The sequence below is a fragment of the Papio anubis genome, chromosome 1, assembly GCF_008728515.1.
Source record: "Papio anubis isolate 15944 chromosome 1, Panubis1.0, whole genome shotgun sequence".
NCBI lineage: Eukaryota > Metazoa > Chordata > Mammalia > Primates > Cercopithecidae > Papio > Papio anubis.
Genome location: NC_044976.1, coordinates 202,809,668 through 202,824,099, shown reverse-complemented (window position 1 = coordinate 202,824,099; position 14,432 = coordinate 202,809,668). Strand labels below are relative to the sequence as shown.

Here is a 14,432-nt window from a genome sequence, read left to right as displayed (position 1 = left end):
AGGCATCCACAAATCTGGTCCTCAGAACTGCAGCTTTCAAACTTTACTCTATATCTGAACCATCTGGAATCGTCAAAGAAAAATTACTGTCTCATCAGAAGGTAACATAGATTAATGGATGCCTAAGGGTTAAATCTATGTTAAAGCAAATTAGTAAAATGTTAATGGTAGAATCTAGGCAGTGGGATTATAAGTGAAATAATTTTTGTAAGTGAATAATTTTAAGGGAATTATTTTATTTATTTATTTATTTATTGACAGCATCTGGCTCTATCACCCAGGCTGGAGAACAATGGCACGATTTCAGCTCACTGCAACCTCCACCTCCTCAGTTCAAGCAATTCTCCTGCTTAGCCTCCCAAGTAGCTGAGATTACAGGCATCCACCACCACGTCTGGCTAATTTCTGTACTTTTAGTAGAGACAGGGTTTCACCATGTTGGCCAGGCTGGTCTCGAACTCCTGACCTCAAGTGATCCACCCACCTCAGCCTCTCAAAGTACTGGAATTACAGTGTGAACCACTGTACCCAGCCTTAAGTAAAATTTTAATTTTCACTTAAAATGATTTCTGTTCTATATATTCCAAGATTTTCAAAATAAAATATTAGGGGAAAAAATGCATTGCTTATTCCTAAGGTTCACTGAAGCAGAATATCCCAAAATGAGACAGAACATGTGATTTTTGAAAAGTTCTCAGGGAGATTCTGATGCCACAATAGGTGTGGGAACTACTGCTAAAGAGTGTCAGTCTGTATCAACAGAACTAATCATTTAGCCTACAGGTTCTCAAAGTATGGTCTAGGGATCCCCAGGGTTCCCTAAGATGGCAACAGTGTGAATGCAGAAGCAGATATGAACATCCATCTGTCTTCTCTCACAGTCTGGCATGAAAGTGAACTCCACAAGTGCAAAGAAATGCCACCATCCTCATTAAATTTGTTTTGGAAAATATGGGAGTTTTCCCATCACAAATGCCATGTTAAGATGTAATGGAGTCTACGTTATATTCATATTATTAAACATTTTTAAAATTTATCATTTTAAATTTCTAATATGATAAATATCAATTGATATAAAGCAAAGCTCTTTGGGAGTCCTGAAAGCAAATATACGAGAACTGTTAATCCAGGCAATATACAGAGACAATAAAACACAAGTTCCAGGATCAGAGGTCCCAGATTCAATTCTTAGTTCCACCTTTTGATGGGCTGAATGACTTTGATCAAGTCAACTAACCATTGAGTTCAGTTTTTTTTTTTTTTTAACCTGTAAGTTGGGGATAATTAGAGTGTCACCTCAAAAGGTTGTAGTGACAAATAAATGAGGATAAATTGTGAGTAGTGCTCAGCATCTAGTATGCCCTAAATAAATGTTAACAACTAATCTTGTTACTATTAGGTTGGTGCACAGGTAATTGTGGTTTTTGCAATGATTAATACTATCATTTAGTTAAAAGCACTCAACATGAAGCAATATTTGGAGAAGATGAATTTTAAAAACTAAATTTACACTGCCTAGCGGTCAACTGTACAAATTTAAGTTTCAGGCTCCAAAATAAAGCCATCACAGCTCTCCCAGGTCCCCCACAAAACCTTCTGCCTGTTAAAATTCCTTCATTGGGGTGCTTTTACTTTTCGGGAGCCCTGGATTACCTCAGAGGGTTTGGGGAGCCTCAGAGGGTTTGGGGACAGTCATTAACATTTGGAGTTAAGATCATCGGCCTGACATGGTAAAGCTAGAGAATATTTTCTAATTTTGGAGGGAGTTAGAAATCAGAGAGAAAATGTGGTCTAAATTAATTCAGTAAACAAACTGCGATGCTAAAAAGTAGGCTTGGATTGTAAATGATAAACAATGTGGTCAAACCAATGTCTAAGTAAATTATTTTAGTTTTTATTATTGCCATTCTGACAATCTATGATAGTACAGTCATAAAGCAAATGACACCAAGCTTATGTTTCTCTGTCTGTAGATGTGTCTTCTCGCAGCAGACCATACTACACTACTCCTCAATAACCATCAATGGCTCTCCCTTGTCTCTTAAATAGTCCATACATCTTAGCATGGCATCCATGACACTCATTGCCTGACCACATGCTAAATGCCTGTTTCCTTCCCCCACAAAAAACCCTTTCTCCACTTTTCATTCTAGTTACACTTAACGACTCATTGTTCCCTGAAAAAGCCATATGTTTTCATGCCAGTATTTACCTAATTGCCTCTAATGGGTTAGGAAACATTAAACAGATTTTTCCTACAGGACTTCTGACAAATCTCCCAAGAAACGAATACAGTATCAGAAATCAAGACAATCAGGCTCAATGAAGTTATATAACTTGCTCAAGGTCACACAGCTAGTAAATGAGGATACTGATATTCAAATCCAGATCTGACTGATTTTAAAGGCAATGCTAGATAGAGCCAGAGGTGGTGGCTCTTACATGTAATCCCAGCACTTTGGGAGGCTGAGGAGGAAGGATGATGGCTTGAGTCCAGGAGTTTGAGACCAGCCTGGGCTACATAGCAAGACTTTTTATTACCAAAAAAAAAAAAAAAGCCAATGCTCTTTCCCTTAGCTGCACTATTCTGGTAAGTTTAGCACTTAAATGCTAGTGTGAGAAAGCAGGGCTTACAAATGACCTTCTTAAATGGGTAGAGTAGATAAAATACTTTCCTCTGTCTCCTTTACCCTGCTTTGATATACTTGCCAATGATTACAAAACTGATCAAATATGGATAGTTTGCATAATTCAGAACTAACTAGCTATACCCCTCACAACTACAAAAAATAAGGCATTGCCTATTTTTTAAAACATTTTAAAATTTGTAGTCCAGGGTGTCACTATGTTCCCCAAACTGGTCTCGAACTCCTGGGCTCAAGCAATCCTCCCACCTTGGCCTCCCAAAATGCCAGGATTATAGATAGGTATGAGCCACCACACCTGGCCAGCTACTTACTTTTTAATATGCAAGCATGAAAATGATGGGGGAAGATGTGGTGACCCTTTTGTGATTGCTATTCTTCTAAAAGTCTAACCTTTTGCTAACTTTGTTTCAAAAGCAGATGTAGATCTCAGTTACGATTGGGACATCTGGACTGACTTCTCTGTGCCTCCTGGAACAGGAAGCAGCTATAGCATGAAGCTACGTGTCCTGAGTATAACAACAGAAGAGAGAAGGGGACTTATGTCTTATAACTGATAATAGTGAAATTAATAGCTTCCCCAAATCACCCTGATGAGCTATTTAAACATCTTACTTGGAGATTACATTTTCCATAATTTTCTCAGATAGTTCTTTTATTTACACAGTACTAATGAAAAAAAGCTAAAGCAAAATTTATATTCCTTTTGCAGTTTGTCATAGTAAGAGCTCCAAATGGCATTTCATAATAAATACAACTATTGTAGATATAGTTGTAGTTGTAAATAATACTGTAGATAGATAATAATTATTCCCGAAAGACTAAAAACATTGAGATAATAAATACTTAATCATTGAAATAAAAAAGTATAAAAGTAAGTAGCTACCATAATTTGTGGCTCAGTTCCCCATGGAAAGCTTATTTCCTCTCAAGAAAAAAGAAAATAGAACACAATAAGCAATATCACAAAAGAAAAAGGAAACCATAAATGATGCCACATAATTTTTTTTTTTTTTTTTTTTTTGAGACAGAGTCTCACTCTGTCGCCCAGGCTGGCGTGCAGTGGTGCGGTCTCGGCTCACTGCAACCTCCGCCTTCTGGGTTCAAGCAATTCTCTGCCTCAGCCTCCCAAGTAGCTGGGATTACAGGCACCTGCCACCACACCCGGCTAACTTTTTGTATTTTAGGTAGAGACGGGGTTTCACCATCTTGGCCAGGCTGGTCTCGAACTCCTGACCTCGTGATCCACCTGCCTCGGCTCGTGAATGATGCCACACAATCCTATTTCAATCCTGCACTTCTGCAGTTTTTGTTTAAAACTCTTAAATGAAATTCTAATATTTCAAACCATCCTTAGTAATTCTTACATTGCAGATTTTATCTTCACTGCCCCCTGGGAACCTCTCTGCAAAATACTCCCATTGCTACCACTCTGGGCAGAGTCGGTGCCCCCTCTCATACAGACAACCTTGAAAGCCATCACTTGAGCCCACTGCAGTCCCTTCTCCACAGAGGCCAGTACCGTCACTCAGAGTGAAACCTCCATGTGCACAGCAGAGGGAGGCCTGCCAGGCCCGCCCCATGCGTGCCTTTCCTCACCAGCCTTCTCCTCACACCTCCAATATGGAAGGCTCATTTTTGCTTCCTCTTTCCTTTGCCTGGGTGTTTGCTTGACTAATTCGTGGTCCCTCCTCGCAGTACCTTCCCTGGAGAGCCACTGTGTGAAACAGCACCCCCATCCTCCACGCTACCACTCTCCACCCCTTACCATGCTTAATTTTCTTGACGGCACTTACTAATCTATTTGTGATTACGTGACTGCCATCTATCTTCCCCGTTAGACTAGGCTCTATGATGGCAGATTTGTTGTCATTGATGTCTGGCTTGCCATGTGTTCCTGAGGCCCAGAAGTGACTGGCACAGGGTGGGCATTCCAAAAGTGTTAAATGAGTTCCAGCTCTCCACAATGTTTTTCTCTTCTGCAAATGCATATAACACCGATGATTTTCACAGTAACCTGAAGTTGCTTTTTATTGTTCTCTGGGGGATGCATATAGGTAGACTTATATAAAGTATTTTCCACTTATTTTGCATCCAGGAGGGAGTTACAGGGCCTAGTATTTATTTAAAACATAAATGATGCTTAAAGCTTGCTAACTTGGCACAACTTTCAATCTGTTGCTACCTGTTAGAAAAAGGACAAAGTTGTTTATATCATTCGCAACATATCAGCTATTATCTAGACATAGATATTCCCCCACAAGATATGATAAAACTTAAGAAGATCTACTAGAAAAGATAAAAGAAAATCTGTCAAGAATAACATATTCTCCAGACAAATTTAAAAGTTTGTTTAAAACAGTGATTTCCGGCCTGGCCCGGTGGCTCACGCCTGTAATCCCAGCACTTTGGGAGACCGAGGTGGGCGGATCACGAGGTCAGGAGATCGAGACCATCCTGGCTAACACAGTGAAACCCCATCTCTACTAAAAAAAAAAAATACAAAAAACTAGCCGGGCGTGGTGGCGGGCGCCTGTTGTCCTAACTACTCGGGAGGCTGAGCCAGGAGAATGGCGTGAACCTGGGAGACGAAGCTTGCAGTGAGCAGAGATTGTGCCACTGTACTCCAGCCTGGGCGACAAAGCAAGACTCCGTCTCAAAAAAAAAAAAAAAAAAGTGATTTCCACTGAATTTGGCTCCAAGTAGTCTTCTATTAGCTCTTTGGTACATGAGTACACTTTGGAGTGAAAATGAAATTCAATATTGATTTTTAAAACCTTGTTTACGTTATCACTAACTCACTACCACCATTAGCAAATATCCAATAAAGTCAAACAAAACATGCTGAAATTGAGTATCTGTTATACTCAAAAGTCATATAACTTTTATATGACTTTTTTTTTGTATGACTTGTTTTTATATAAACAAGAAGTTAGAGCTTCATATACAGCAGAGAATGTCAACTCTGCATTTATTCATTGAACAAATAAAATCAGACATTCAGGATAAAGACCATGTGTGAGGTACCATGGTTTGCACATTCTAGACCCCAGTCACACTTTTCACTTTATAGTAATTGAATAACTATGATAATGGTCATATTGTAACAAATACTTGGCCAGGCTAGTGACTAGCTAATTAAGTCTTTTATAAGAGTGCAACAATTTAAAGCAAAGGGAATCTTGCCTGACAATTATAGAAATTAAAATACTCCACGAAGTTTGGCAATTTATTCTGAGACTGAAAAGTCTTTCAAAAACTAAGTAGCAGCATGTAATCACCTTCAAATTATGTAATATTTACTGAATATACAGTAGTCTATACTCCACTATACAAGTTTTTCTGGTGTCAGTAAAGACTGTTTGGCCATAGTTATTGTTCCAGGGTCATGTTAGTTCTTTTTACCATTTAATAATATTAGGAGTTCTTTAAACATTTATCTTTTATAGAACTTTATAAAAATTTACTATTTGCATTAATTGCTATGGATTGTTGTTTGATCCATAAATCCTATGGATTGTTAATCCATAGGAATGGATCAACATTTTTTAAAACATGCTTTAAAAGCACTAGCAAACATTCTCTACCCTGTGTGGTGTGAACTTCGAAAAGTATTGCAACCAAACAAAACTAAGTACAATGTAAAAGTTAAAGGGCCTATGCCCTTTAACTTTTTAGCCTAAGGACCAGTACCACCCAAGTGTTTGTTTGTGTTGATGATTTGGATACATTTGTAAAATGTTGGGTTCTGTGTTGTCACAGAGTTGCTGCAACTACCAAGAGGCAGGGGAAGGAATGAATGGTGCTGTTGATGTCCTTAAAATACCTGGTTCTGCAGAAAACTCCCAGCAGTCACAGGCTTTCAGGACACCACTGGAAAGAGGGCATATGGGACACGTGGACAAGTCACCCATTCTATGGCAGCACCTGGTCAGACATTTCTTTTATTGAAAAAAATTACATTATTGAAAGAAAAGTGTATTTTAGGAAATTGCACTCTGTTTTTACTATAACATAGTTCAAAAGCAAGCAATGCTATAGTCCTTCACGTGGTCTGTCAAAGTACTAAGAATACACCACTACCACTACCACTACCACTAATAACATATTTTGTTAGACTTTGCTCTCATCGCCTAAGCAGATGCAATCTAAGTTATAGAGAGACTTGGGGGGAAGGAGGATCATGAAATAATGCCTAATGCTTATGCTTAGCTATAATATTCCAATTATTTACAATTCCCAGCGAAAATGCTACATTAGTAATTTTCAAGTAAATTTCTTCTTGTCACTCTTCTTTAGGGACAATGTTTTCACTTGAGCTAGCTCCTGTCCTAGCAGGTTTCACAGGATTGAAAGACTCCAGCTATTGTAGGCCAATGCCAGTTCTGGCTGCATCCTTAAACCTTTCAAGGGATTTCATCTCATTCTAAGAATATGAAGTGATCTTCAATATTAAAGAACCAACATCAAACAGCTATTCTATAAGGTTCTTTTATACAGCAAAGTTTCATAGGATTTGCATTTAAGTCATTTGTCAGTTCTTTACTGACATCTGGAAAATCCACCCTGATTTATAAATAAAATCAATGACACTGGCCAGGTCTTCAGGGTTTCAAGTACCTGTGCAAGGACAATGCACTTGTTATTAACCCAAAAGTGCATTACGGTGCACACCATGCCTCTTGTCTGGAGAAAAGAAGTCATTGAACCAATAATAAAATCATATTTCACGTAGAGACACTTTTTTTTTTTTTTTTTTTTTGAGACAGAGTCTCACTCTATCTCCTAGGCTGGAGTGCAATGGCACGATCTTGGCTCACTGCCACTTCCGCCTCCCGGGTTCAAGTGATTCTCATGCCTCAGCCTCCCAAGTAGCTGGGATTACAGGCGACTGCCACTACACTGGGCTAATTTTTGTACTTTTAGTAGAGAAAGGGTTTCGCCATGTTGGCCAGGCTGGTCTCAAACTCCTGACCTCTGGTGATTCGCCCGCCTTGGCCTCCCAAAGTGCTGGGATTACAGGTATGAGCCACACGCCCGGTCCATAGAGAGACATTTGAATGAAAAAAGTCTTTGGAAAAGGTAAGAGACATAAAGTCATATTTTGGATAGGCAAACAGTAACCTCAATACAGCACTTGTAAAGTTGACGTCCCCGAGTGCATTCGAGGACTTTGATGGAGGCCACTGGGCGAGGACCGTCATGGGTTCCATATAATCTGCAGAAGGCCTCGGTTTGCAAAGTCCTACCCAGATGAATCACCTCTGGTATTGAAAGGCCTGACTGCCCCCTGAGGTTTCTAGGAGATCCAGGTATTTTACAAATGTTTCATCTACAAGCAAGTCTGGTCTGAGCTTCTTTAAAAAGCACCCAAAGGCAAGTCAAGGTTAAGCGTGTCACCAGCCCCAAAGCAAGTAACCAAGGACTAGCTGGACCTCCAAGCCCTGAAGGCCTGGACATGAGCTGCTGCTGGCGCCCTAAGGCTGACTCCCGCCTCTTTCCATCTGGTACTATGTCCTGTGGAGCCCGCCCTAGGCTGGCACGAAGGTAGTCTTCCCCCACCTCCCCCTAGCCCCACTTACTGTTGCTGGACTTGAGGTCCCGGTGCAGGATGGGCACGAAGGCCTCTTCGTGCAGGTAGAGCATGCCCCGCGCTATCTGCACGGCCCAGTTGACCAGCACGTGCGGAGGGATGCGGCGCGCGCGGCGGGAGCCGGGCGCGCGCGGGTCCGGGGCGGCGTTGGCAGCGGCCAGGGCACGGTTGAGCGCTCCGCCGCGGGCGAACTCCAGCACCAGGCAGAGGTGCGGCTGCTGCAGGCACACGCCGCGCAGCTCGATGATGTTTGGGTGCCGCAGCATGGCGAAGAGCCGAGCCTCGCGCCGCACGCTCTCGGCTGCCGCCGCAGCGTCCTGCTCCGGGTCCCGGCGCGCCGCCTTCACCGCCACCTCCTGGCCCTGCCAGGTGGCGCGGTACACCTGCCCGAAGCCCCCCGCGCCGATGAGCTCCTTCAGCTCCAGGCGCTCGAAGGCGACGTGCACCGGGGAGCTGGGCCGCGGGGGCGGCGGCGCAGGCGGCGGCGCGGGGCTGGCTGCCGGGCGGCAGGGAGCCACGTAGTTGGCGGGGAAGATGCCGAGGCGCCGCTGCACCTGGCCTGCCCACCAGCCCTCGTCGCCCGACACGGCGGCGTCCTGCGACAGCACCTCCACCAGCTGGCCGCGCCGCAGGCTCAGCTCGTCCTCGCCGCGAGCCTCGTAGTCATAGAGAGCGGCCCACAGCCCCGCGCCAGCCGAGGCCGAGCCTCCCGAGGAGGTGGACGACGAGGACGCTGAGCCGCCTGGGGCTCCCCGGGCCGAGGACACCGGGGTGTCGGCCGCGCACTCGGCGCCCGGCAAAGCCATGGGGGTAGCCGTGCGGGGAAGGCGGAGCGGGAGGCTGGGCTCAGCCTCCCGGGCGGCCCCGGGCGCGCATCGTCCGGCGGGGTGGCAATCGGCGCCGGGGGAAGGCGAGGGGGAAGGAATCGCGATCGGTGACGGCAGCGATCACGGGCTTGCTGCCCAAAGGGCCCGGCCTCGGCCCGCGTTCCTGCCCAGCCGCCTCTCCTTCCGCAGAGGTCCTCGCAGCCGCGGGCGATGTCCCACCATGGTCGTGCCCAGGGCCTGCGGCCCGCCCGCCGCGCGCTCCTTAGCCCGATCCCAGGACGCCCCACCCTACCCCAGCCGCGCCAGGGCCGCCCCGCCCCCTCCGGGTCCATTCCGCGCTGCTCCCCCCCCCCCGCCCCCCCCCCCCCCCCCCGCCCCCCGGGCCTTCCCGCCCCTCCCCCAGCCGCCCCGCCCTCTCCAGGTTCATTCCGCCCTCCTTGACCCGTCCCGGGCGCTCAGTCTGCGCCCGCCCAATGGGCCCGCCTTCCTGGGTTCGCCCCACCTTTCCCCACCGACTCCACCAGCCCGCCCCGCCCTCGCCAGGTTCACTTCCCTTTTCTGTGCCAGTCCCCAGAGCCTCGTCCCGCCCCTGGCGCCCGGGCCCGTCCCCCACCACCTTGGGCGGGTCCCGCCCCCTGGGCCTGCCTGGCTGGTCCCGCCCCGCCTCCGCCGCAGGTGCCCGGGAGCAATGGTGAGCCGCGCCCACTTGGCCTGGGAGGCGGGGTCGGCCGTCATCCGCTATACATTTTCGGGAGAGTTTAAATTAAGCCAAAGAAAGACTGAGAGAGTGGACGCTTCTCCAAGAAGCGGTGGGAGAGGGTTGAGAAGATGTGGGGCTTTAGGGTGTGGCGGGGGGAGGGAGAGTTGCAGTTCTGGGAGAGTGACAGGGAATCTCAGAACGGGCTGCAGAAGAAATTGTAGCGCAGTGCCAGATCTGGGCCAGTGCGTGTGGCAAGTCACCAAGCTAAGCGCGTTTGAGCCACCGTGCATCTCAGAACTGACTAGGTTACAGATTGCAGCGCAGAGTGACCCGTGATCAGTATAGTCCCAGAAGCTCCATGATGGTCAATCCCTTGCTTATCTGTACTGTCTACTCAGATGGAACATGCCCCAGTCTCCCTGGAAAGCCACAGTTTTGGGTTTAGGAGGCATTGGCAATGGTTGGGTGCCAGAGGTTGACAGGTTACTGTGGCAGGTGATGAGGTTAAAAAGAAGCGTTTTATTATTAAAATTCTAAAATATTAGATTATCCTGTGGTAGGCCAGAATTTCCTAACGTGTGGATCTTGTACTTCCAATAACAGGAGGGACAATTTTAGATATTACGAGGATAGGGCATACAGTAATATTCTGAGTTACATAAAGAGAGATTTATTGCCTTTTCAGTTTTCTTTCAGTCTCTCAGATCAAACTACTTATTGGCTGTGTGACCTTGAGCAAGTTTCTTTATTTCTCTGTGACTCAGTTTTCTCATCTATAAAATGGGAATAATAAAAAATAGTACCTACTTTATAGTGTTTTTAGGAAGACTAAATGAATTAATAGTTTTACAGTTGGTCTTCTGCATCTGCAGAATCAACCAACAGCTGGTCAAAAATGTTTTTTAAAAAACCAAAAAATAGCAATACAATACAAATAATACAAATAAAATACAGCATAACAACTATTTACATCGCATTTGCATTATAGTAGGCATTATTATTTTATATTATGTTAGGTATATTTTATATTACATTTTATATTATATATTATTTTATATTATATTAGGTTAGGTATATTAGGTAATCTAAGTATTTAAAGTATGGGCATGCTTTGGAGATATTGCAAGCTTGGTTCCAGATTGCTGCAATAAAGCAAGTGACATGAATTTTTTGATTTCCCAGTGCATATAAAAGTTATGTTTCCAGTATACTGTAATTATAAGTGTGCAATAGCATTGTGTCTGAAGAATGCTTATACCTTAACTTTAAGTACTTTATAGGTAAAGTGTGCTAATGATCATCTGAACCTTCAGCAAGTCATAATCTTTTAGCTGGCGGAGGGTCTTGCCTCTATGTTGATAGCTGCTGACTGATCAAGGCAGTGGTTGCATAAAAGTTGGAGTGGCTGTGGCAAATTCTTAAGGCAACAATGAAGTTTGTCACATGGATTGACTTTACCTTTCTCAGAAGACTTCTCCGTAGCATGGGAAGCTGTTTGATACCATTTTAACAACAATAGAACTTCTTTCAAACTTTGAGTGATCCTTCTTAAACCCTGCTGCTGTTTTACCAACCAAGTTTGTGATATTCAAAATCCTTTTTGTCATTTCAAAGTGTTCATAGCATCTCCTCTGGGAGTAGATTCCATCTCAAGAAACTCTTTTTTTTTTTTTTTTTTTTTTGCCTATCCATAAGAAGCAACTCTACTCCTCCTCTGTTCAAGTTTGATCATGAGATTGTAGTAATTCAGTCACATTTTCAGTCTCCACTTCTAATTCCAGTTCTCTTGCTATTTTCACCACATCTGCAGTTCCTTTCTCCACTGAAGTCGTGAACTTCTCAGTCATTCATGAGGGTTAGAATCAACTTCCAAACTCCTGTTAATGTTGATATTTTGACCTCCTCTCCTGTCGCCCAGGCTGGAGTGCAGTGGCGCCATCTCAGCTCACTGCAAGCTCTGCCTCCTGGGTTCACACCATTCTCCTGCCTCAGCCACCCAAGTAGCTGGAAATACAGGCGCTCGCCAACACGCCCGGCTAATTTTTTGTATTTTTAGTATAGACGGGGTCTCACCATGTTAGCCAGGATGGTCTCCATCTCCTGACCTCATGATCCGCCCGCCTCGGCCTCCCAAAGTGCAGGGATTACAGGCGTGAGCCACCGTGCCCGGCCAAAATGTATTTCTTAAATAATAAGACTTAGAAGTCAAAGTGACTTTGTAATCCATGGGTTACTGAATGGGTGTTGTGTTAGCAGGCATAGAAACAACATTCATCTCCTTGTACATCTCTATCAGAGCTCTTGGGTGACCAGGTGCATTGTCAATGAGTAGTAATATTTTGAAAAGAATCATTTTTTTCTGAGCAATAGGTCTTAGCAGTGGGCTTAAAATATTCAATAAACTGGCTGGGTGTGGTAGCTCACACCTGTAATCCCAGCCCTTTGGGAGGCCGAGGTGGGCAGATCACCTGAGGTCAGGAGTTTGAGACCAGCCTGGCCAACAATCTCTACTAAAAATACAAAAATTGGCCAGGTGTGGTGGTGCACACCTGTAATCCCAGCTACGCAGCAGGCTGAGTCAGGAGAATCATTTGAACCCGGGAGGTGGAGGTTGCAGTGAGCCGAGATTGCACCACTGCACTCTAGCATAGGCGACAGAGCAAGACTCCGTCTCAAAAAAACAAAACAAAACAAAAATTCAGTAAACCATCCTGTAAACAGATGTGCTGTCATTGTCATCCAGGCTTTGTTGTGCCATTGATATGGCACAAGCAGAGTAGATTCAGCATAATTCTTAAGGGCCCTAGCATTTTCAGAATGGTAAATAAGCATTGGTTTCAACTTAGTTACTGGCTGCATTAGTCCTTAACAAGAGAGTCAGCCTGTCCTTTAAAGCCAGGTCTGGACTTCTCCTCTCTAGTTATGAAAGTCCTAGATGGCATCTTCTTCCAATAGAAGACTGTTTTATCTACACTGAAAATCCACTGTTTAGTGTATCCACCTTCGTCAATTATCTTAGCTAGATGTTCTGGATAACTAGTTGTAGCTTCTACATTAGCACTTGCTGCTTTGCCATGCACTTTTACGTTGAGATGACTTCTTTACTTAAACCTCATAATCCAACCTCTACTAGCTTTCCAACTTTCTCACCTCTCTCAGCCTTTCTAGAATTGAAGAGAGTTAAGGCCTTGCTTTGGATTAGGCTTTGGCTTAAGGGAATGTTGTAGCTGGTTTGATCTTCTCTCCAGACTGGTAAAATTTTCTTCATATCAGCAATAAGCTTGTTTGACTTTCTTATTCATGCATTTATTGGAGTAGCACTTTTACTTTTCTTCAAGAACTTTTGCATTCATGACTTGGCTAACTGGCGCAAGAGGCTTAGCTTTCAGCCTATCTTGGCTTTTCACGTGCCTTCCTCACTACGCTTAATAATTTTTAGCTTTTGCTTTAAAGGGAGATAGGTGTGACTTTTCCTTTCACTTGAACACTCAGAGGTCATTGTAGACTTATTAACTGTCCTAATTTCAGTATTGTCCTGTCTCAGAATAGGGAGGCCTGAGGAGAAGGGAAAGGGACAGGGAATAGCCAGTCAGTGGAGCCAGCCATTTATCACATTTATTAAGTCCACCGTCTGACATAGCTGTGGTTTGTGGTGCTCCAAAACAATGGCAATTAGTAACATCAAAGATCCCCGATCACAGATCACCATAACACATATAATAATAATGAAATTGTTTGAAATGTTGTGATAATTGCCAAAATATGATACAGAGACACAAAGTGAGCAAATGCTGTTGGAAAAGATGGCGCCAAGACACTTGCTCATTGGAGTGTTACCACACACCCTCAATTTGTAAAAAATGCAGTGTCTGCAAACCACGATAATTTGAAGCATGCCTGTATACAGGAGGATGTGCATAGGTTATAGGCAAATACTATACCGGTTTACATATGGGACTTGAGCATCTGAAGATTTTAGAATTTGGGGGATTTTAATATGATAGTACGCAAGGAAACATTAACACTTTCCCCAGTGGGGTATGAGCAGCACCCTATAGTCAAACACGTTAATATTTCTGCCCTGAAATGTAAGAATAGTCTCAGCAAGTGGAATAAATAAACACCACAAACAGCCTTATGTCATTTCAAGTCAAGTTTTGATGCCAAATGAGTTTTGATGCCACCTTCCAAAAGCAAGTTTTATTTTCAGAGCTTCTTGGATTTTAGAATTGTGGATGTTTATGGGAAGTGTTCAAGATAATTCCTCCCAGGTTTTTAGCCTAGGCAACTAGGTGGATAGTAATGATATGAAATGACCCAGAATATTGTTTTAGGGAAAAGGTAATTTATTGATGTGTTGCTCTGAGGCAACTGATTATAAAGATGGAACGGGAGAGAACCAGGAACTCAGAAAGGTGAGGAAGGGTAGAGGAAATCACATTTTGGAAGAAGTGTCCTAAGCAGCATGTCAGGTACTGAAGCAAACTGCGCTCTTGAGTCATGCAGAGATCAAGGGGGCGGGGAGTGCTGGGGCAGGGTGGGGGTGCCTTTGACTTAGAACATCCATCTAAAACTATATCAGTTCCATTCATGCTGGCTGACTCTTTGTGTTCTGCCCTTCTGCTGCCTGCCAAAACAAAGCTCATCAAGTTCCAGAGGAATCCAGT

The 14,432-nt window shown here is 44.1% G+C and overlaps 1 protein-coding gene across 1 annotated transcript in view; it reads right to left on the bottom strand.

Moving 5' to 3' along the window:
- Nucleotides 1–9,345, bottom strand: part of MAP3K21 (mitogen-activated protein kinase kinase kinase 21) — a 53,832-nt gene extending 44,487 nt beyond the window's left edge. Inside the window, exon 1 of the mRNA XM_003893755.5 lies at nucleotides 8,228–9,345. Coding sequence (XP_003893804.2) covers nucleotides 8,228–9,044 — 817 coding nt within the window. The 5' untranslated portion in view covers nucleotides 9,045–9,345. The remainder of the gene's footprint in view (nucleotides 1–8,227) is intronic.
- Nucleotides 9,346–14,432: the final 5,087 nt, after the last annotated feature.